Source organism: Coturnix japonica, chromosome 3 (assembly GCF_001577835.2).
Source record: "Coturnix japonica isolate 7356 chromosome 3, Coturnix japonica 2.1, whole genome shotgun sequence".
In the NCBI taxonomy this organism is placed as follows: domain Eukaryota; kingdom Metazoa; phylum Chordata; class Aves; order Galliformes; family Phasianidae; genus Coturnix; species Coturnix japonica.
In genome coordinates this window covers 36,121,604-36,146,985 of record NC_029518.1, presented here as the reverse complement: position 1 = coordinate 36,146,985, position 25,382 = coordinate 36,121,604, and the positions used below count along the sequence as shown (strand labels likewise).

At 43.1% G+C, this 25,382-nt stretch overlaps 1 protein-coding gene across 1 annotated transcript in view; it reads right to left on the bottom strand.

Annotated features, from left to right (window-relative positions):
• GALNT2 (polypeptide N-acetylgalactosaminyltransferase 2) overlaps positions 1-13,626 on the bottom strand; it is an 85,379-nt gene extending 71,753 nt beyond the window's left edge. Inside the window, exon 1 of the mRNA XM_015857914.1 lies at positions 13,418-13,626. Coding sequence (XP_015713400.1) covers positions 13,418-13,534 — 117 coding nt within the window. The 5' untranslated portion in view covers positions 13,535-13,626. The remainder of the gene's footprint in view (positions 1-13,417) is intronic.
• Positions 13,627-25,382: the final 11,756 nt, after the last annotated feature.

Genomic DNA, 25,382 nt, shown 5'->3' with positions numbered 1-25,382 from the left:
AATCCTCAAATCCAAACATAACTGAAAAAGAAATAAATCAGAGTCAAGCTGTCAAGTAGAGAGCAAACAGTATGAAAAGGAATAAAACAGCATAAACAACAACATATAAACATGAAAAGAACAGTTTTCTACTCGTATTTGTTCTTAATGGGAAATATTTGTATTTGTCTGCAAGTGAACTTCCTAAACGGGCATACTGAACAGCTTATTCTAAAAGTGCATTGCTGCTCTTCACAGAAAGACTATTTATTGTTTTATAAACCTCAAAGCTAAGCAAATTTAATAGGATAACTGAAAGTATACACTGCTGCCAGTACAAACAAGCAAACAAACTAATCTGCAGCATGGTATTCTCTGCAGACTTTCTTCAGTTGAACCAGTTATGACTTCCACGCAGAAAACAAGTAACACAGGCAGCCTGCAATGCTAATGGTAAGGGTAGAATGAAGTGCACTTATTCTCTTAGGGCATGGGATGATTTTCAGAGACAAAGAGATGGGAAGCAAAAGGCTGAGCTTCTCTAGGATATCTTTCTCCCCTTTTTGACCTCCTGCTTATCTGCCCCCATTCCTTTATTTTCTTACACGGGATGCATTGTTAGCAACTGATGAAATAATTACGTACAGCAGACACTATGCTTTCAAAAACAAAGAAGCAGCCTATATCACCCTCTTTCCTGTTTCTGTTGCAGAACACAAATGAGATGTGTGTTGGTGCATTCCAGATACTATTAAAATGATTAGATTCTTGTAGCCCTTTTTCCTCCAAGGAAACTGCCTTGTTTTGGACAGAATTGGAAGTAGCCTGTTCCTACTGTTGCAACTATTTGCTGCAACAAAGCCCCAGTGAATGAGAAAACAGTTCCATTGAATGTTCACACAAGATGCACTTTGTTTCTCTCCAGCCGACCACCATCACATCCTAGACTTTGACTGACTACAAGTACCATGGTAAGGATTAATTACTCAAACTATAAGATGCTAAAAGGCACCTGCATCTCTAATGGGCATGAGCCAATAATTGCTACTTCCCCAACACAAACAAAAATACTCTTGGATTCAGTATTCAGAGAAGTAATCTTGAAGTTAACATGGGCAAACTAAGGCCATGTACCTGAGCACAGCGGAACCCAAAGGAGCTGCAGAAAACACAGCCCATACCATGTTCGTATGAGCTGATACAGTCTGACTGGGACAGCTCCCATCCATCTGAAGTTCTTACCCATACTAAAATCACTGCAACAATTGGCAAGCACTGATGTTTACTGATAGAACTCGGAAGAAGATAGTTTTATTTTTCTACCAAAATGCAGTATTCAGAAAGGGAAGGAGAAAATCAACAGCTTGATCATCAAACTACAGGCAAGAAATAGCACTCTGAAGTTCAATAGCTACCGTAGCTTCCAAAACTAGAAAGGAAACACAAGCACTTCCTCCATTCCATTGCCTTTTTTTTCTTATTTGTATAATAGCAAAAGGCTATTCAAATAAAGAAAAAATTACTAAAATTATTATCTTAAACTGATACGCCTGAAAAAGAAGAATAAACTACATCACAAGAAAGCAAACATCCTGATATCCCAGCTGCTGCTGTCTACTGCCAGTAGGAACATGAGAATAGCCTAGATGAAAACACAGCACAGTTGCCAGGAGCAGAGTTACGCTGCTGTACTTCCAAAATCTCTCCCATTGGAGACTCCTCTTCCTTCAGCTGGCAGAAGAGTCAGCTAAACACATTTGGTGCTAGAAAACTGATATCCACAAGCACTAACTGATCATACTAAAAACAAAAGAATTTTAACTAAATGCCCACAGTAATTCTGGTAGATTCCTAAGAAAAAATACATCTTCCACACTTATCATTCAACGCTCCTTCTTCCACCTCCATAAAGAGAAGCACCACTTAACCTATAAAAGCAGGCAAAAAGAACGAAGTCACCTTGTTCTAATACTGTACAAGAAACAGCAGTGAAGTATCTACACTGCATAAAAAAATAATTTGTTCTCTAGAAAAAAGAAAAAATTGGCAAAACCATTTTTACATCTATCCTCATTTGTGTACTAAAATACAATCTCTACTTAAAAACCTGTTTTCACTAAGACAGTGTGTTTTAGGATAAAATCTACCTTGTGTCATGATGTTCTCACAATGAATCGTGACTCTAATAGAATAAAGCGAAACAGTTATATAGTTACTGGAAATTAGCGATGGACCTGAAGTAAGAACACGGTGTGTGACACTCAAAACAGAAAACTATTAATAATGGAAGCAAAACTGCAGACACTTTTTAGCTGTTTTGCTTATACAAATGAATGCTCACAGGTTTTTTGTCGGTTTGTTTTGGGGGGTGTGAAGGTGGGTTGGAGGTTAAGATGTAATTTCTGTACTTGAATGATTCCTCATAATCCACAGAAATGGTTATTTTAAGCACAAGGTATTTCCTTTAGTCTATGCTAGTCATACCTTTCAAAAAAATGATAATAATATTATTAAGATCATACTCCCACTAACACCCATCCAACCAACACCTCGATTACTCATCATTAGGAACTGGCTTTCATTACAAACTTCATTCATTACTAAAGCTGTTCTGTGTTGTTTTTTTTCCACGTGGTTTCATCAGTGTTCACATGACTTAACAAAGTCACTCAAGCAGGAATTCACCAAAAAAAAAAGTCTTCAAAATAATATACAACTGAAGAGCAATTGGTTCAGGCATTGTGAAGTACTCAAAGAAAGTAACATCTAAAGTACTCTCATACTACAAGAATTATCTAACAACTTACCTAAATTGCCTCTTGTTTTTTGCGTGGCTGTTTTTAAATAACTTTTGGAACACCAAGAGCATTTCTATTATGTAAGGTGGGGAGTCATTATAAGATGCACAAAACTCAGCAATTCTGTTGCATATTTATCCAAATCAGTCACTGGAAACTTTCTGAGACAACACTTTTGTGAAAGGACAACCACAGTCACGGTTAATCAGAACAAATGCCAAAAGATTTCGAAACCATCGCCTGCATCTGAGCCGTAGCTGCTCTTTGAAATAAACATTGAAATATCACAATCCTAAACAAAACTGAACATGCATGAACTGAAGGTTTCAGAAGTGGTGAACATCAGCTACGTAAGATTAGGCACTATCCATGGCTGTCTGCACAGCTTGCCGCCCACAGTATTGTACCCAGATCCACAATACAGTCCAGTCTTGTTTTCCTCAAAGCTTAGCAATGCTAGGTCACATCACACTTCAATACCAAAGCCTGAAAGGCTTGAGTTATCCTTTTTCATTTGAGTACAAACTGGGACATTATCATTTGTTGGAGTCCATTCCATTACTGAGCTTTAACCCACTCAAGCCAACCCTCAACTACACCTCATTGAGAAATACATGGACAAAGAGGGTGGTTTGGAACCAAAGACAGCCCCTAAAAGACAACCACAAGAGAATTTTGACTGTAAGACCACAGCTTCACTCCCATATCTAAATAACCATTAGGAAAAAGCCCTTTTCTAAACTCACACCGTAGAAAGAGCCTGTCAAGACCACTCAATCCTTCGCACAACAGAACTAGGACTCCAGACAGTGCTATAAGGCAAACAACACTCAAAATACTCCTGAATTTCACCAATCTTTCCAATATTGTCAGAGACTGTTTGCAACAGCTGAGCTGTTAAAAAAAAAAAAATCACTACTTACACACGGACAACTTAGCAGAATCCACTTCTTGAAATCAAAAATAGCTGCTGCATGCTTCATTAAAGAAAAAAAAAAACTATTTTAACACATTATTACATGAAGACACGATTATGGTCTCATATGAAACATTTACAACCATGAAGGAAAGATTAAAAGATTAAAAAAGAAAAAAAACAACTCACACCCCAAGGCCATGCATGTATATAAAAACAGGATCTGCCTAAGTCTCTTGCTCTTGTGATGGCAAGCAGATAGGAGAGAGAACTAAGTGCGAGCAGAATGAGGTTACCTTGCCTTTCTAGCTATTGTTCCCAGGATGCAAGTAGTGTTTTCCTGGAACACCACTATAATTTGCATTAGTTACCACAGTAGGTAACCAAAATGGATTTTTAAGCAAACAGCTTTCACTGTATATCAAGTCAGGTACTTCATGCCCAGGCTAACGTGAGCATTAAGATCAATCTCTTGCCTTTTCTTTTTTATATATATACTAGAGAATGTTCAGTATGTACTGGGAATAACTGAACAACTGCACCTTAACCAAAGGAAATGCACCACTGCGACATCTCTCACAACCCTGACAGTCACTGCAGATGAGTCCTTGAATTCTTTTTCCCCTCCCTCGATCAGTAGAGGTTTATTTGTCCTGATGTGTTTCTAACTCACAGTCACACAGCAGAAGCACCAACACTTCTACTCAGCTCCCTCTCCCCTCACTTTTCACACATCAGCTTCAGTACAAAACCTAAAGAGACAAACAAGTGCTACTGTTTGCTTGGCTGCTGCCAACTACTTTCAGTTGAAACGCTTCTCTCTGGTTCTAAATGCCTTTTTAATATAACTAGCAAGACCTGCAACATATGATGTGCTCATTAACCAACCTGACACAGCTAAGCAAATGGGGCAGAGGTTGTCTTTCACAGGCATCTACCCATTTAAAAGGTATTAAGAACAGCTCTTGAGAGTGTAGGAAGAGAACCAAGCTCCAGCTCTCTCACTACATTTGCTACCATTACTATTCCTCATCATCTCCTACAAGACACTGAATGAAATCTAGATGCTGCCATCAGTTGAACAAAACAAACAACATTTCTAAATTAACACTTGAAAAAGCACCAACCGACCATGTATCTGGGTAATAACTATTCTACACACTAGAACACCAGTTACCCATTTGTTAAGTCTAAATGACACGGCTCATTTTTCTGTCAGTGGTGTTTTATTGGCAAAGCAACAGGGCAAGAACCCAACGTATGCTGTGTTGTGCGAGCACAGGTCAGAGGATTAAAGAATACATGTTGTTCCCAAGTAGGTAATGCAGGAGAAAGCGAGCAGACTTGCTGTTAATGGACGGTCTGCTACAGTCTGAAGCATTCCACTGTAACACACTGTAACAGGAGAGCACCGTAACAAGGAGTTAATACACTGTCTGGACAACATATGCACTCCTCATTTCATGGAATACTCCAGCAGAAAATACTGTAATCCAATCGCCCCCACACTTTTGATAGGTCTGCCTCCCACAGTACTGGTTTTGTGAGAGGGACATTCCCCAGTGCTTGGACAAAGACCAGTAATCACAGAGGCCAATCCACCATTAGCTGGTAGCAGCTAGCTACCAAATGAAATACGGACATTTTCCTTACTGAGGTCTTAAGAGAACCTGGATGTATTTGAGTGAGCAGACTTTTCCATTTAAGAAAAGGAAAAAAAAGAAGAGGAAAAAAAAGTCAAGCTATATAAAAACTAGTATTTCACCTCACTAAAACGTACCCATTCCCACACACTGACCGTCCTTAAACCAACAGGGCAGCAAAAGCAAATTATTTTAGTAACCAAAAGTAATTTCAGCTGCACAGATTGTTTTCAGGGTGGTTAAACTTTTGAAACTTCATACGACGAGGAAACATTTTCTTCTCATCAAGTCATGGCTCTTGGAGGATTTGTTCACAATAGCATTAGCTCAGCGCCAACTTTTTGTCAGATCTTTCCCTAACTAAGTTCTTTTTGTTTCAAACAGCTCCTTTACTCAGTATGGACAATCTATTACAGTTTGCTAATGCCAAAACACAGTAGAATCTCTGGGTGCTGTCTGGAAGGTCCCTTCCAACCTGGGTCATTCTGTGATTCTGTTTTCCTTAAAGCAAGCGCCCACATTATGTGGTTACTTTACTACTTCTAAAAGTTATTCAATAGTTGAATCTGTAAACTTTTCAATAGGCTCTTCCTTCCATAAGAGATCACAGCTATAAAGATGACGAATCCAAATGATTGCTTTTGATGTATAGTACATAGTAATTTCTGTGGATATACGGAATGCTCTAAAATTCAGACTGTGTTCTTTTATTATCTCATTCCTTTTTCCATTTGAGTTTCATAAGCAGAGCTCAGAACTATTATGGGTGGGGATGGTCTCTTCATATAGATGGCCCCTTCAGATAGACTCTGCTCCGTCAGGTTGTTCAGGGATTCAAGTTAGTATTTTAACTCACTCAGATGACAATAAACGTACCCCAGCCAATTAACAAACCCAATGTTTAAAAAAGTGGTGAAAGTAAACAGTTTAAACATGTGGAAAAATAAAGCACTGACAGGCTTTAAACACAGCCTCTGAAAATTGCTATCATACGAACAAACTGTTACCAAACAAGTTAATACACTGAGAAGCCCCTCCTACAAAACCTACCGTGAATCCGCAAAGAAAACGCACTATATTCCAACAGGGGAAGCATAAGTTACAGCTATAAGAAAGAAAACAGATGTTGAATTTTTCGCTTTCATGATTATTAATAACTGCTGCAGCATTCAGTAAGTACTCCTGCTTCATTCATGGTAAGATTGTTTGGCAAAGGAACTCTTAGGAATGACAGGTAAGCGTGCACTCAGTGTGCACCAGTCACACAGTGATTTATCTTCCCTCCTCAATTCATCCCCTACTTCTTTAGAAGCAAAGGGAAAAGCAGATGAGCTCACACTCACTTCAAAACAAGCAGCATAAGAGAACACACTCAGATTTTAAAATTCATGTAGCCAAAGATGCCACCGCTTTGAATTACATGATGACAACACAACGACCTTATGCAACACCCACTCTGATATCCGGCTTCCCCCCACCCCAATATATGCAGGCAGTGACATTCAACTCCTTATTACTGAAGGAGAAAAAAAAAGATGAGAGTGTCTCACTACTTCCTGCAGATTCATTTTTAGAATCCAAGTCTATTGCCAACACATGGCATTGCCAACGTACTGGCAGTGCACTGCTCCTCCAATAGCTCCTACTAAAAATCACTTTTACTAACAAGCTATCAATGCCCAGTCCATTGAAGGAACATTTGTACACCACCTGGCTACACGCTGATGGGTGCCATTACAACTTAAACAGCCACCTGAGAAGGTTATTTAAGAAAAGATTTAAATGGCCCAAACCAACTTCAAAACACAAGCGAATATTTATCATTGGCAACGACTACCTGAGCAGCTTGAATTCATCACCTGAGCTGCACAGGATCAGTTGCAGCTTAACATTTTGTTTCCAAATAGATAAACTTTTACCCTATATTTCTTCACAGAAATATAAGTAGTTGCAAAAAAATCAAGTAAAACCACATTTTCTAGGCCATGCATAGGTCTTATTGCTGAAACAGTTTCCAGACATGCAACTAGGGTTACCCTCTCATCACAGCCAGTACAGACACAAAGGCATCTCTTCTCTGCAACAGAGCAGCATTGTGAGCAGGCTTTCTAGCGGATCATATCCCATCTCTTATCTGACCTCTCATCACCTGATAAACAGCATCAGTTACGCACAAGCGCTTAGATATCACGTCACGCAGGAAAGCAAAAGAGTGGACAAGAGAAGAGAAAAACAAAATGAAATAATCATGTAATGTTGAAGATAGGGATTGAAGTTCTCCATCACGTATCAATGTTCTACTTTTCTAGGCTGGTCTCAGGACCAAGCCATGACTATTTTGTTAGTCACAACTGAGATAGATATTGAACATTCTTTTTCTTAACATGAAGTCATATTGTGCTTTTTCTAAATTAGGAAAAAAAACAGTGTCATTATATTACATTTTAAGTTGTATTTTTGGAAGCAGCTGGAATACACTGAAAAAATGACTGACATTTGTTTACAACACATTTCAAACTGCATGACTGACAAGACAAAAACAGGTAGAATACGTGGCACTCTGTTCACTTTCTACTTAATTTTTTAACCTACATCTCTCAAAGGACATCATTATTAGAATTTACAAAGTTTTGTACGCTGAGATCACACTAAGAAACAAACTACAGCAGTGGAATAACACAGAGAAGCACAGCTAACTATTACAACAGTAGGAAAAGTGGAAAAGCAGCTTAACTACTCCATTAAGAGTAAGTCGTTCTTGTTTCCTCAGTCCCTTCCATCATCCCTACAGTCGTGCTCCCCTTCTGTTTAAGCAGCAAAAATAGATTCAACTGTTCAAGAGCAATAGCATCCAAACCAAAGCCAGAGTCATCAGTGATGATACACCGATGGGTGGGTTGTGGGGGATGACACAGCACTCTCATGTCTAAGAAAAAAAACATAAAAACCTCGACTTGGAAGCATTTCAGATTGCATGGGCGAGGAGAGGAAGAGCCTCACACAACCACAGACCTAGAGAAGCTGCACACAGTTTGCAGGTGGCTGCCTTCTCACAACTCAAATTCATGAAAGAAACAATCCACAAAGACAAGGCAGTAATTTCTCCAAGTGATATTTGAAATGAAGAAAGCATAGACACGACAAACTTCGGAGACTTCACATTCCAGCAAGAGGAGGACAGCTTTATCAAAGTGCCAAGGCATTTCATTCAGTTGTTATAGACTTATTTATAGCAGAAAAACACCTTTGGGACAGCAAATAGCTACCCGCTAAACAGCAGAACATCCTTTTCTGTCTTCTTGCTCCTCCTAGGAAGCAAATCCACGTGACAGCATGTCTTCATTTGTCTAAAGATCGAGATATTGGAAATCCTATCCAATGTGGCATCATTATAAGGCACTGCAGTTACCCTTAAGGATGCAATAAACTAAACTTTCAGTACTTAGCCATTAAAACTGGCAACATCTTCCTTAGACAAAAGGAGACAACAGATTTGACGTTACTTTCAGTCCCCTTCCAAAAAGGAGTTCTCCTGCCGTGAGGAAAAACAATCGAATTTGCACTCCACTGTTCCACTCTCTGACAAAAACTGGCTAATGCACCTACAGTTAAAACACACTTTCTTTTCCCTCCTACCTTAACCTTCAGAAAGAAGCTCAAGTGCACTAAGTCTGTCAAACACGCAGCTCCCTTTGCTCTCCTCCTGTCATTATACACACATAATGGTACACCTAAGAGCCTCGCTTAATGCTAACCGAAATAGTTTGTGTGTTCCAAATGGAGAAAAGAGGAAGAGAAGGATGGAAGGAGTTGTTAAAAAATTGTATCCTTGTAAAATCCCGAAGAAAGCAGCTGCCTTCATTTTCCCCCTACTCTCCCCAAATGACTGAGTTACTTTTAGTCAATCATTGTACTCCACATATCATAGTTGACCTTTGAATTTCTTCCGCCTTAACTTCATGGTACGGCCACTATCAAAAGCTGACAGAAGAAAAAAAAAGGAAAAAAAAAACAAAGCACTTCTGCTCCCTCCCTGCCCCAAAAACACACAAAGTCAGGGAACTGAAGGAAAAACCCCAGAGCAGCACAACACACTGGGTCGTAACCAGTTCTGCAGGAGCAGTCTGCCTCCCTGTGGCACAGCTAAAATCAATTCCTGCAACTCATTCCACTGCACCCAAAAAATCCGACAAGCCAGAAGCTTAATGGACCTTTAGTCCTAAGCATTACAGAGCTGGGTTTGTTTTTCCTTTTTCTCCGTTTTTGTTTGGTTTTGGAAAAGGAGATATAATGAAAAAGCAGTTTCTAATTTTAAACATGGCAGAAGTTATCCAGCTCTGATTACCTAATAACTGTTTTACTCTCTTTCTCTAAAGTGCATGGAGAGGAAGAGAGGAGGCACAGCAATGAAGGAAGCAGAAGAGGTCTACATTAAAAAACTACAACAACAACCCAAAACCACCACCTTCACATAGAAACAAAAACCAAAGCTCATCAGTGTGATCCAGGAGACACCAAACATTGGCTTCGGCTGAAGCTTTACCTAGCAGGCATCTCCTCTTGATGCCTCTGCTTACAACACACAGTGCCTACGGGTCTCCTCCAGGCTACGCCTATGAGGATTTCACTCTTGGCAGCAGTGAGGTGTTTGGTGCTTTCCTGTGTCCTGCCTGAAGGGCTCCATTCAGCAGGCCTACTGCTGTAATGCTTGGAAGGACAAGCTGTTTTGTCGTTTCATACCCAGTCGTCGCTCATTTGTGGAACAACTTAGTTGTTAAAGGACTCAAAACAAAATCTGAAACAAGTTAAATGATTTCCAAATACACGGGTTTTGATTCACGCCACTCCTTGAAGATTGGGGCGATATAACTGTGGGATATCACCGGGATGACTCCAGCTTGGGAGGGCACACATCACTTCTAACCACGCTGAAGAAGCCACTCTACTTTGTTCCAGGACACAGAGCACAAACAAACCCATTTGCTATGGGTTAAGACATTTGCCCACAAGAAGGAAAGTTCCAGTCTCCACTCCAAAGGCTGTTTAATATTAAGTACAATTAATGAGCACAAGAGCAACCCACGTTTTTCTCAGTCTCACAACTGCTGGGCTGGCAACTTGCTTGCTTCTATGTCACAGACTCTGTCTGAGGAAACTATTTCACTAACCATTAAACAAGTGAGACAGACTTACTCTTTCCAATCTACAACCCAGTGACCTGGCTGGACAAGGAGCAAGCTGAACCCCTGGTTCTCATACTTACAGTCACTCTCACTGGAGATGAAAAAGAATATGAAGGAGAAGTGATTCTGTCACCTCTAAGTACCTTTGAATAAAAAACTTCAACTCTGCCCCTCCTCTTCCTTTTAAGAAAAGAAGAAAAAAGTGCTCTCATACCTTAAATTCCAGAAGTGGAAGAAGTAATTTCATCCTACTACAGCTTTGTGCCTCGTTCCAAAACATGAAACATCTCTCCTGCGTGTTATTATTATTATCCACATATTTATTAATGAGACAGCTCTTACTTTGCGTGCTTTAGCTCCATTTGTGCACACTCAGCTCCCACTGCCTACCTAACCAGAGCAGCGCACACAGGGCTGTGGCTCCCACCACTGCTGACAGAGGCCGAATGCTTGGGCAAGGATACTGCATGCTGGAGCATCCAAATGGCTTGAAATGTTATAAATGAAGAACCAAAATATGAAGAAGTTGATATCAACTTGACACTCCTCTACTAAGAAAAAAAAAATAAAGCATTCATCTATCTTTCTCAGGTGCAATCCTGGAAAAGGGCAAATACTTTCACCTCTTCTAAAAGAAATGGGAATTGATGATGTCCATCACAGCACAGGGTGTCGTACCAAACAAGTCTGGGGTGTCCAGATAATACATCAGGTCTGAACATGGAAAAAAAAAAAAACACCCTTATGGAAAAACCATTCTGTTTGTCTAGCTAGATCTGTAATTAACATGCAAATTAGTTATTCACACAAATGAAGAATGATCCCCTTCTGGCTTCTGTAATTGTAGAGACTCAACAAGGCATAGACTTCAGTTTATAAGAAGCGATGCTCTTCTGTAAGCAACCCTGTTTTCATTGCACTGAAATAGTGGGAAAGCAATGAAAACTACACGAAGTCATACAAACCAAGAAATTTACTACAGCAGGGTTTCTGTTCATAAGTTTAAGGCAGTTTGCACTGTTGCATCGTACCAGGGTCTGACACTAAGTTAATAAGGCTTTTATTGAGATTCAAAAGCTATTACATTACACACATCTTCCCATACTTACATTTGCTAACCTACTCTGAGGCCCAGGATTAAATTTTACGCTTCGCTGACAGAAAATAGAATCCTCAATCACCAATCCACACATAATTGTTAATTTCCCCACTTGTTTCTCATGGTCACAGTACCTATTTTGTTCCTTACCACAACCTTAGTTTAAGCTTCCACATTTTTAAACCCAGCGTTGAGCTTCGGCTCACACATGCAGAATATCTCATTTACTTTAACTCATCTTTGCTAAAACTCTCCAATTGCCCAGATCGGTGAGGTATATTAAACTTCTAGCAGAACAATGACAAGTTATAAGGCTGAAGCAAGCATCTCAAGATCATAGATCTCGTCAGCCCACCACAGCAAGTTGTACTACTACCAATAAGGAACAGCAGCAGGTTCTAGTAGATTAAGCACCAGAGTTGCTCTCAGAAAAACTGGTTTCTGTTCTGTTTTATTCTCACCTGATCTTCTAGGTGACCTTGTGCAAATCACCATCCCCACGCTGCCGTTTCCCCAGCAGTAAAAATGAATTGAGCTCAACTGCAAATCTGACTGGGAACTCAAAAAGAGACATACCGGGAGTTAAAAATCTATTTCCCTATCTGCAGATATATGCGCCTTTGATAGCTTTGCTTTATCCCATTATGCATCAGCAGCAGCCTAAGATTGCTTTTAGTTTCTAAACACACTCTGGTGGTTCCTCAAGAGAGGCTTTAGGGTACTGCCTTACTTTTTATCTCACGCTTCATCTATTTCCGCTACTGTATCTGCTCCGAGAGCCTGTACGTAGGATACATGCTTTATACTTGAACATACTGTGTCGACAGCCACAGTCCTGAGGCCATAGGGGGCAAAGAAGAGGACAAGACAGAGCGTGGAGGTAGCCAGAGAGCAGTCAACTCCCCAGATCCCCGCTCACCTCAGTAACTCCTTAAGTCAGCATGCAAGCTCTGCTCCCACAGCTCGCACAGGAGCCAGCCAGATTTTCACTCGGAACACGCACACCAATGAGCATCAAAGTAACTGTACCGAGATCCCGGTGGCTGTGCGGATGGAGGAGCACGACTCCGCTCACCCAACAGCACAGTGCCATTTTTAAGCAAGCAGCGCAGCTCAGCCGCCCAGCGCCCAGCTCCTCACCCTCTGCCCATCTCTGGGTTGATCTGGGGGGATCTTTTACGATAAATCTCACTTCCCAGAGGCTTTGCCACACAGCTTCTGGAAGCTCCTGACTTAGGGGAGGCACATGCAAATCCACGGATTCACAGTCACGAAGTGAAGGAGTTATGGGGCGATGGCGCTGCCTCACACCTCGCCGTGCCACATAACACCGCTCTGACCCGCGCAGATGGGAACGGCGGAACGTTCGGTTTCCCTTTCTTTCCCTCAACGACGGACCATCGCAGCACCTCCAAACGCTCTCCCGGAACAACGCCGGGGGAAATGATAATTAAAACAATTAAAACACAACGAGGGGGGGGGAGGAAAGCCCGCCGCAGCCCCGGCCCACGATGAGCCCGGCTCTCCGGCGGCCAGCAGGAGATCCCCGGGCTGAGAACGCCGCCCCGCTGCCCCCCGGCCCGCGACGTGGCTCGGCGCGGTTGGGCGGGAGCCGGTCTCAAGTCCACCGAGCAGCCGCCCGCCCCGCGGAACGCAACGGGGGCGGGAGGAGAAACGTACAAATAAAGGGGAAAGGGTGCGGAGAAGCGGCGCGGGAGGGCGCTCCCCCCCCAGCCGCACGCCGCGGTGCCCCTTATCCCGCCGGGGGCTCGCAGCCGGGCACGGCGCCTCGCGCTCACCTTCCTGCCGCCTCCGCCGCCGGCCAGCGCGGCGCTGCCGCCCGAGTACATGTAGTAAGCGATGCCCAGCACCCAGAGGAAGGCGAAGCACAGGAGCAGCCGGGACCTGCGCCGCATCGTCCCCCGCGCCGCCGCCAGGCCACCAGGAAACGGCCAGCAGCAGCAGCAGCAGCAGCCGCCGCGCCCGCCGCCGCCGCCGCGCAGGGTCAGGGGGCAGAGGGCGAGCGCCCGCCCCGCCGCCAATCCCGCACCGCCCGGCCCCGCGGGGGGCGGGGAAGGGAGGAGCCGGCAGCGTCGCCATGGTTGCGGCACGCCGCGACGCCCCCAGCCTGAGGAGGAGAGCGCCGCGCATGGCGGGCACAGCCGGGCATGGAGCAGTGTAATTCACAGCGGTATCGGCAGCCCAAGGCTGTCAACGTGCTGATAAACTCCAGCTGTGTCATCGGCTGGAGGTGAGATGGTGAAGCAGTTCCCCTGCTGCGTGGGGACTCCTTCACCGGCCAGATGTGCACTGTTCCTTCTATGGCTCTGCACAGAAAGCATCGCACGCGGATGTGTCAAGTACTCGATTCTGGAGCCGTAATCCCATTTAACCTTACACATTCTGCAGGCCACTTACTCTTCAAATGCCTTGCAAAGCCTATGGAATCTTTTTTTGCCCTTTTCATAGTCTAAAAGATGTTGAGACGGCCTTCAAAGGTCCTCCTGAAGCCTCAGGTAATTTCACTGACTTTAGCAATGTGCTTAGATAGACTTTTTTCCCTTTCCAGCAAAATTAGCCAGCCAAGCATGTACAGAAAATCCTTCTGTGGCTGCACACTTCACAAGCTTACTGCAATAATCCACTGCACATGCCCAGTCGTGGTTTTCAAAGGCTTATAACTCAGCCAAATCAAAACTAATTTCCTCTTGAACAAGCAAAGGCACATCTACTTAAAGGAAGGCTACTTCCATGTCAGAGTTCACTTCTCAGCCTTCTACTGATAAAGCTCAAGAAATGCTGTAAGGATCTACTTAGCTCAAGAAACTTCCCCCTCACAGAATCACAGAATGACCCGGGTTGGAAGGGACCTCAAGGATCATGTAGTTCCAACCCCCCTGCCTGGCAGGGCCACCAAACATACACATTTACTAGATCAGGTTGCCCAGGGCCCCGTCCAACCTGGTCTTGAACACCTCCAAGGACGGGGCACCCACAACCTCCCTGGGCAGCCTGTTCCAGGGCCTAACCACTCTCCTAGTGAAGAACTTCCCCCTAACATCCAACCTAAATCTTCCCTCTTTTAACTTAAAACATTTCCCTGTGTCCTGCTGTTGTCAGCCCTTTTGAAGAGTTTACTCCCCTCCTGGGTGTAAATTCACCCCCACCCCCTCCTGATATTCTGAACTGGCTGAACCAGTTCTGTTCAAATCCTTCCAAATTACTCACATTTGGAAAAAAGCCCAAAAAGCCGGAAGATTTCCTTCTGAAGTACTTGTATTTCAGTGACCACAGGAAACACAGAGGTTTGGGGTGGGAAATGTTATATAGCTTTAAGTCTAGGAAAAGCTGCCTGTTGTATTACGACACGTTTGCATGCACATACCTCTTTGCCTCAGAAGTCCTGGCGTGTTTAGTCAGCAAAGCAAATCAGACACACACAAAAGAAGAAACAAAAAGACACACAAAAAAGCAACCTTCAATTAAAGGAAGGAATCGGAGACAAAAAATGTAAGACATTTAAAACTGATTTTTTTTCTAGCTCGTTTCAAAAGAAAATATTAGCATATTTCAAGAGCAGCATTGCTAGAGTGATTCACTGAATCCAAATGCTTCTGTATCAACCGCGGTGCTTTAAACAAAAGGGAGATCAATCATGTGAGAGTACAAATAGGGGTGAAATTTGCAGAAGGAGTCATCAAAACTTTTCCTTTGATCTGTAATGCGGCACCTAGATTCAATGGGCCGAATCCTGCTCTGCTTAGCTAGGGCGTAAACCAGAGGTTATTCTGCCACATGCACTTGAGAGCAGGTATGGAAACAGACACAAGTGAGATCAGAGGTTAATTCAGGGTGTCAGCATTCACCTTCTTGTAACTAAAGACCACAAACATTGCTCATCCTTTTCTGGAGTGAAATGACCTAGCCTGAGGTAAATGAATCCTCCAGCAGCGAGAACAGAAAGCAGTCCTACTCTCTAGGAATAAGCAAGTCCGTCCCTTACTCATGCACACAATCTTGCCCCTGGAAAGATGGGAGTGAAGAGTATCAGATCAGGTCTAAAACCCAGAAAATAGGCTTTAAACGCTTTAAAAGGCCCAGATTCTGACCAAGCTACCTGAACCTTTTTGGTATACAGAAGCTAACGCACATAGTTGATCCATTTCAGATTATATTGTTTCAAAGCCATACAGTTATGTCAGAAGGTGTATTATTCCCTCTCCCTCAAGAAAATGGTTACTCGTTAGCCTGATGTAAGACGTGCTATAACACAGAAACCGCATATTAACACGAGATGTAAAATACATCTGCAGGGATAAAGGTTTATTAATACATAGAGAGCTTGAGCTGAATACTCAGCCCGCTCCGAGTTTGTGTTTGTAGTGAGAGAATCGTGTTTGTAGTGAAAGATCCTGAACCTGCAAACGTTTATGCAAATGTTTAACTTCATTCAGCACATATTCCCACCGGAGTCAGTCAGACTACTCAGATGTTTAAAATTATACGCTCATGGCTGAGTACTTGCAGGATTAAAGGTTAAGTGCAGCTAACAGGTCTGAAAATCTATGTGGGTGTTTTGCAATTCCTCACTGCACAGTGGTAACAATGAGACACAGCCTACCTCCTTAGTAAAAGACATGGGAGTCAACGTGTCCTTTCCCATCTGTTAAGATGACAAGAACTGTGTTTGTTTAATTTTTCAATGCAGTTTCTGATGCTACCCAGAGTAGGCAGACGTGCTGGCAACAGGCTTCTGGAGTGGCTCACTTCCAGAAAATCTTGTTACCCTCCAAGAACGCTGTTGGAGCTGTTAAAACCCCAAGAAGCAAATATTGTATCACGCAAGTTTTACCTCGAGAACAGCGTGTCATCCTGCCTGACCACAGAGTACGCCCTGCAAAGCCGGAGTACTTTCAGGTCCATTAGAGCTGAAATTCTCTCTCACTGCAGACTTTAACATCAATAAGGCAGTATCTTTGCTTTTAAAGCATGAAGCAATCACTATTTCCCCTGGAAGCAGGGTTTTTTTATGCTGTTTCCTCACTAGAGAACAAACCATGCATTCCATCATGAGATGTAGGTAAAGCAAATGCTGTATTTTCTCGCAAAGGTTTACAGCATCACCTTAAGCTCATGTGCTTCCGAGGCAAATAATCCAAATCTGGAAGTTCTTCCTCTCTATTAAATTTGAAAGTTCAACATTCCTTGAAGGTTTTTTGTTTGTTTGTTTTATGAACAGAGGAAATGGACTTTTCCCCTGTGGGTGGTGAAGGCTAAACTGGTTTTGGCTGAGACAGAGTTAACTTTCTTTCTAGTAGATGGTTCAGTGCTATGTTTTGGATTTAGGTTTTAAGTACGTGTTGCTAACAACCATACTTAAGTTGTTAAACTGTGCTTACGCTAAGCTGTGGACATTTCAGCTTCTGGTTCTGGGCTGCCAGCAATGGGCTGGGAACACACATAGAGACAGGGGGTGGGACAGAGTCAGGACAGCTGCCCCAAACTGGCCAAAGGGATGTCCCATATTATACAGGGTGATGTAGTACAATAAAACTGGGGGAGCTGGCTAAGAGAGCTGCCACTACTGAGGAACCAAGTGGGCAGAGTGAAAGCATGGTGAGCAATTGTTGTGTGCATCACTTGTCTTGCATATTCTTCTGTCATTATTATCATCACCCTTTCCTTCTATGTCCTCTTAAACGGTCTTTCTAACAATCCACTAGTTTCACTATTTTTCTACTTCTCTTCCCCCAAACTGCGGTGGGAGGACACAGCAAACAGCACCATGGTGCTAAGCTGTCTGCCAGGTTAAACCACAACAAGACAAAGAAAGAACAACTCAGCCTTCCGTAGGCCTCCTGCTAAGGATGGCAGCAACCAGTACAAACTACAGATACACTGCCAACTATTCTTCCTGAGCTGAGTCACTTAGTGAGTCGGACTGAACTTCAGCAGCACACACACACACACACAAAACCCCTCTTGCAGCATTCTGGAGGCTGGTGATCAGATTTCCAAATGTGATATGGCTCAGAAGCATCTCTCACAGGAGAGTGATGATAGGTGGGTGACAATCAGCTGTGGAGAGAGACTTGCTGAAGCAATGACCTCACCTTTGATTGGGGTAATTTGAACCCCATTCATTGCATTTATCTGAATTCTCAGGGTCATGCTGGATTCCTCATTGCTGCCAGGGACTGTGAAGACTGCCCTGCCTCATACTGTAGATCACCAGGAAATTCCTCTCTTCCCAAGCACTTGTGTCACAGTGGGATGCAGCCATAGCACTATATACTAGCACCTGAGGCTAGGGGTGAACACAGAGTGCTAATGCATACAGCAGTCTGGTTTTGAGCAACAAAAATGGATGTGAACTCTACACACAATGTCTCTGTAACCTCAGCTGGTGTTTTATTTGTTCAAACTTATCACCCAGATCAACGTGAGGCTACCCATGATACAGAAAAAGCACAGAAACTTCTGCTAAATCAGCTGACAGCAAAATTCCTGGAGAACAGGAAAGAGGTTTCCCCAACTCAAAGCATTCTGCCAGAAGCAGCTTTTCTCATCTCTTTAACTAAATCTTTCCTAGCTAATTGCACTGACACCAGCTCACCACATGAGATACAAGAGAATGAAGAAGACTAAACAGAAAGAGGAATGAAGGAAGACAGGTAGGAAGGGAGCTCAGTGCACAAGGAAGCCATGGAAGGCCTTCCCTTTCAAAATCACAGGGCTGTATTCACACTATCTGCCTGCAGCATCTGTAGTGGGGTGAATGGTGATTCAGATGGCCTGCTTCCCAGGATGTCAGACCCTGCCTTCTCACATAGACAACAGAGAGAGGATGATGCTTATCAACTACCTAATATAGGTGCCGTAAATGCTTCTCTTCAGTGACTGTACACATTTCAGCAGAGTAGGGAGAGCAAACCTTTTCTTTCTATATAATATTTCAGTTCCATTGGGATAGTGGAAAATACCTCCTTTCTTTGTCCTCACTTCCCTTATGGTAGGCATTAAAAAAGTGATTTCAGCCAGAGCCACTGAAAGCAGGTCTCCCGCTTCCTAGAGAAGCACCCTAATTGCTGACAATGACAAGGTAATTCCAGAGGTGCCATAGCAGACAGGCTGAATAGAGCTCAGATGGTCAGAAGGGGTGCACATTCCCAAAGACTCCTCCATGTTTGACAAGTGAGACTCACCTGCCGTAGCACCATGCCTGCTTTTCCCTTTACAAGCACAGCCAAACGAATAAATCCCAGTGATTCATTTTTATCGATACTCTAGATTGTACTCCCAGATATTGCTCAAGATGATTTTGCATTGTGCAATTAAAAGTCTCTTCCCACAGCACATTAAAAACAAACATGCCATTTTATCCTGGTCTTTTGCATACTTGCCAGTTCATAAAACACGGTGTTTAGATCTCACAGTCTTTATAACAAATTACATGGGTCTTCTGTATCACGCTTAAGAGCATATTTTGTGTAAGGCAGAAGAGATGCTCATAGCTGCTTCAGTTCACATACTCTGTAGAAGTCATATATTGATCTTTCCCAAATTTAATCTTTCAGTACCTTGGAACAGACAGTAAATAGGCTCGCTCACCACAGGGGATGGAAATTGACCCTCCCCTTTGTAGCCTTTGTGACCCCTTTTGGCTTCAAACCTTTATCATCATCTGTTGAAATCACAAAAGAGGTTGTTTCTGAAAACAGGGCTGAAACCAGCAAATCATGAGAAATCACTTCTACAGTGTTCCCCTTCCCGTGGCAATAGCCAGATCCACCCTCCGTGTAACACTTCTGAACCACGATGAACTTGGCCCCAGCATCTACCACACAACATAATTCAAAAGAGAAACAAGGATTGCCCCACAGAGACCATGTATTTTCCATGCCCTTTGGTCTTTCAAGAGTTTCAGGTAGGGTAGCAAGTGTTTTCTTCCAAGAAGACAAACAGAAAATAAAAGACCATTCCATCATGTTTTTATGAGCTGAAGAACTGCAGGTCTGTGAACTGATGCTACATCTTTTTTCCTTTCTCATTCTACTGCAGCACCGTGCGCTGTTTTATCTGGCTTTCAAAACTCTGCTGAACTGAGAGAGACGTGAACCACATGGAGAGATGGCCAGATAATGATTTGACTTTTACTTGTAAATTAGATTCTTCCTGCCCATATGGGTGTAAATGAGGCCTTCTCAGCTGAAATCATATTTTTGCAGTCAAACTCTCCAACAAGGTTATTCCTTCTACAAGTCTGAGAGAGATACCTGCTCTAGCTGTCATCTCACACGCACTGATGTAAACTGGGCACCAACTCTACAGAAGGCCACTTCTCTGCAACAGGATGGAAGTGGTGTAAGTAGAGAAGATTAAGCAGCTTTCTTAGTGAGAGCATCAGAAAAGAGAGGACATGCCCTCTTCTTGGGCACATGCTAACATATCCTGACTGTGTTAGGACAGCCCACCACAAGAGACCTGTCTACACGCTGCAGCCTTCCACCATCGCTGGCTGGTGAAGGAGAAAATCCCACATTCTAGGAAGCACTCTCTACTACAATGCTGGGAATTGGGAATGCTGAGATACTGAACAAGAAAACTGCTGTTTCTGATTCCCCAGCTTTGTAAGCAGCATTTCTGCTGTATGCTTACTTCTCAATTGCCTTACCTGAGTGATACCTTCCATATGAGTGTCCCAGGATAATGTTACAGGAACAAACATCTTTGGCTGCATTGCACAGTATAAAACCAGAAATTCTACGTGTCCTTGCTACAGAAGAGCTCACTAGACACTTGTGCCTGCAGAGGTGCAGTAGGACAGAGCAGAGACAAATGCACACATACAATATTGACCTTGGCAGCCGCATGCCACACGGAGTATAGTTGAAACTCTACCTCTAAACAGCAGAATCTCCGCCAAGCTGAGCAGCACCTTACTCAAACCACGATATGAGTCATCTGCCCTTTCAGCATCACGCTTGCAAAGTGCCACGGAGCAGGTCAGACCTGGGGCTCCTGCTGACGAGAGAGCAGAGCAGCTGGCAGCAGGAAACTGTGTGCACTGCCACACCTGAAGGCAAAGATCCCATCAGGAAGAAGCTCATATCACAGCATTCTAGCCAGGAACACATCTACACACCACTGACAAACCCTCTGCTTCAGAAATAACTCCCTGCACTCCCACACTTCTGCAAAACTCTGTCAGAAGACTTCAGCCAGAACAAAAGCAATATTCCCTGTGCTTGGGTGCCAGGGTTTTCCTGCTCCCTAATGGGATCTTGGCAGGGCTGGATGCAATTGGGAAGCCTCACCTGCTGCAGAACCACTATCAACTTCTATCTCTCTCTTCCTTTTTAATGTTTCAGCTTATTAACTTCACAGATTTCATTTTTCTCCTTGGCAGGCAGAATTCTTTTAAAGTCAATGAAGGACGGTGCATTTTTTCTCTGCAATTAATCACATGCTTTCTGGCATGTGACTAAATAACAATAATTAACCCAGCAGCTGGAGTTTCCCCGGGTTGGATCATGATGCTCTACGCTGGCTTCTCCATAGCACTTGCTTGCTCTCAGTTTGTCTACACTGCTTTCTTGGCTAGCTTACCTTAAGGCATGCCATGTGCTTGAGTAACAATAAATAGGAAAGAATGAGGTAGTTCACATGGTTATTATTTTAGTTAGATCTTCTGTTCTAAAAGCCAAGAAAACATCAGCAGGCCCAACACACCCAGGAGAGCAGGTTGCTGTTTGGTGGCTTTCTGTTTTGTTTTTTAACCTCTACTCACTAAAACATTGAGCTGTTGTACAGCTATATCAAAGAATTTTTTGAGACACCAAATTAGTTCAGAGTCCCACTGGTATTTTACTTGCTGGATTTGATCAGCAATGAGCTCATATAATTGCTGGCAATGAGAGAGAGGAAAGATGTCTGCATTTGGAAGACATGAACGGATTCAGATCTCGAATGCTCATCGTGGTCAGTCTGCACATGTCATTCTTTCAGTTATTGAAAAACTGCACAAAGATACTGCACAGAAAAGAAGGCTTGAAATAAAATACCAGAAGTCCGACAAGATTCTTTAGGATGCGGGTAACAGCATTGGCACAGGTTGCTATGGAGAGAGAAGCTGTGGAGTCACCTCCACAGAGGTCTTCAAAAGCCACCTGGACTTGGAACTGGGCAGTCTGCTCTGAGTATCCTTGGTCAAACAGTTGGACCAGATCACCTACAGAGGCCCCTTGCAACCTTAACCACTCTGTGATCCTGCAATTCTCTGGCTCCTCAGGCCCACTGTCCCAGTGGGAACTGAAGGCAGTACCTAATAAACGTCTGAGATAAGTCACTACACTCCTGACAGCCGAAGAAATGCAAAAAGGGCTCACACTTATACAGACACGAGAGGTCTGCACTGAGATTCATCACATGCAGGAGTTTCTTCTAGACTTGTGTTGATTCCAGAGGAATGAACTCTTCATACAGAGACCTCTCCAATGTGAGATAGAAGCACAGCCGTAGTAGTGGATTTTGGAAAGTGTCACTTTCCCTGTGGAAAGTGACATTACCAAGAGCTGAGGTAAGTCTGAATAAATCAGTTAGCTGGGTCAAGGCCTCTCTATAATACACAACCAGCCACTGTCATCTCATTTAAGTCTTCCTGCTAAGACTTCCCTATGACTTCCCTATGAAGCACTCAGAGCTCCAGCCACAAATGGACCCCCATTCTGCTGTTGGAAGAGCTGTGAAATGGGCTTCTGTTGGGCCATTTGTGGTGGATCAGAGCCTACAATACATGTTATGAACAATGTTTGCACTTGTAATAAATAGCCTCCTTCACTGTTAGTTGTTGCAAGAATACAACCAAGGGTGTATTCTGCTCTCAGTCTTGCTGAGACCTTTAATAAAGCCTACACAGATCCTGTATCTGCTCTACTGAAAAGAAAGACATCAGTATAGAGGCTGTTAACACAGCATCATTCAGAAACACTGATTTAAGTAGGACCAATAGAAAAAAAAAAAGCACCATTAACAATAACAAAACAGATGCAACTGGAATTTACTGCATTTTCAGCTCATTATTTCCTCTGGAACTTCAGGCATGAAAACAACCCCACACAGGAAAAATAGCAATCAGGTATAGGCAGAACAAATACCTTCTGGAAGCAAAAAGATGCATCTTGACAACTGATTACACAGATGGGAAAATCTTATGAGCAGTGGCAAAGCTGACAACAGTTTGGGAGCGCTGGCGACGTCCCAAAGGCTAATGAAAGTATCCTCTTCATTCAGAGCTTCTTGACATTTCCCCAGAGAGGAAGGTCACAAATTGTACGTTTTTTGAGTTGAGACAAAAATCTCTCAGGCTTGTCACAAGTATAGAAGCGGCAATTGCCAACCCAGGGCTGTAAGACTCAAAAAAAAAAAAAAAAAAGTGATACTTCTGTCTTTTCTTTATTTTCCCTCTCCTTTTTTCCCCTTCTAAAGATGGTTCTTGTAACATCTTGACTCCTGAGCGAGATGAATTCTGTCACTGTGCCAATTCTTTGCACTAGGCAGTGGAGGGCAAAGATAAGGTTTCAGATGTGTCCCACTTATGTGTCAAAATACCGCAACACTGACAAGTACTTTAGTGCCATATATTCCCAGAATACTAAACTTCTTTCTAGGACTGCCTTGTGCTGTACAATATGGCTCCTTTTATGCTTTTGTTTGTCAGTATTCCTTTTCACTTGCACTCATGCTAGAAAGGGATGAAAGCCTCTCAAAAAAATTAGGGTTGCTTTTCCAGTCTCCAGTGGTGGATGTAGCACCCGTGAACTGCCCACACAAGCAGGGATTAAAAGTCATAGAACTAAGATATACCCACAGCTTTTCTTTTACCCTCAAATGTTCTTTATCAGAGTGTAACTCACTATTTATCTTAGCAAGATTTTTTTTTTAAAAAAAGGATGCCTTATTACCTAGCTCAATATCTTCACACCATCTTCAGAGATGATGGAGTGGAGAGTGCACTTATAAAATTTGTGGATGACATGAAGGTGGGAGTGGATGCAAGCACTTCAGAAGATGGGATCAGAATTCAGAATGATCTCAAGACATTAGAGAAATAGCCCAAAATGAGCAAGATGGGATTCAGTAACAAGCCATACAAAGCACCGCACGCAGAAAATGAAAGATCAAATGCACAAATACAAAATGCAGAATCACGGAAGAGGTGAAAAGACTGCCAAAAAAAAAAAGAGGATGTGAGAGCTACAGGTAGGACTCAAAGCAAATATGAGCAAAGCAGAAAAATCTCCTGAAAGGCAAATCTCATACTGATATATTATTACATGAGCATCGTATGCAACAGGATTATTCAGCTCTGCAGGGCACTGGTCCTCACACAGCTGGAGAACTAGATCTAGTTCTGCAAAGCCTGAAAAAGAGCAACAAGAATATAAGGGACTTAGAGAATGCGATCAGTCAGAAACGGCTCAGATAATTAGGTTGATTCTTCCAGAAGCTCTAAAGGGATGTTGGATAATAATTTACCAGTATGTGAAAAACTGTTCAAGTGGGGACAACCACCACTTACACCCTTTGCCTAGTTTTCAGGAATGAATCAACTAGATCCTACAAAATAACACATTTAAGTCAGATACTGGCAGAAAATCCAAGGCTGCTTAATAATCCTTGGGAATTACTCAGCTCATGGGATTTGCAGACATGAAAACAACCCTACATAGGAAATATAGCATCACATAAAAATCTTCTGGAAGAGGCTAGGGACTCCCTGCTAGTGGAGGACTTTAGGAGAAGATCTGTCAGTACTAAAGGTGTATTCAATCCCCCTTGGAGCAGAGACATGGGCTCAGTGCACTCATCCAGCACCTCAGCTTTCTCAAACTCATCAGCAGCTCCATCCAATAGCTTTTATTTGCAGCTGCATACAGCTAAAGTTCAGCTGCAGGTGCTTTTCTGTCTCTTCAATTCTTCGGCAGTTATGAATATGGAATCAGACACCTTTCCTTTCTTGTGCTCTAGGTGAGCAAGAAGCACTCCTATCATCTTGCTCTGCTCCTTGCTTGCATACATTGGTTTCCCAGCAGTGAGAGCTGCGGGGGCTTGCATTCCACCCCTCTTCTTTCCCCAGTGCACTGTATGTCCAGCTACCAGCTATACGGCATGGCTACAATTGAGTGATCACACCTAATTCCTTTCCAAACACTCAGATATTGTTCCGAGCTGGGACTCTACCTGTAATAGCTTCCAGGTCATCCTGAAAGTGGAAAGTAGAGAAGGTTTATTTAGGGCTCAGCTGCCCATGGAGACCCTCAGGCCCCAATCTCCACCCTACTGAATGCAAAGCCTGAGCCCCCAAAATGCTGCTGCCTCACAGCCTGACCTGTTGGATGCAGTGCAGGTGCTGCATTGATCATGAGCCACTGCCTGGATCTGCTCTGCCATGTGCTGTAGCCTGTGGTGCTGCATCACTGCATGTGAGATAACTTTAAATTATGAGAAACAGTTCAGCTGAAGGAGGACCATGCAGGCTGATCTGCCCTGCTTCACGGTAGCTTTTACAAATAATTTTGTTCACAACCCTAAAAACCCCAGCAATGCAATTAGCACAGAGCATAAAGCTGGATAGCAGCCTTGGGAGCACAGCCAACCCAGGTAAACAGACAGGAGAACTGCTTGCATCACCCCACAGGGCTTCTGCTATGGCTGGAGAATATCCTCCCTTCTGCCCCCTTCAGTATCTTTTTTTCCTCCTTC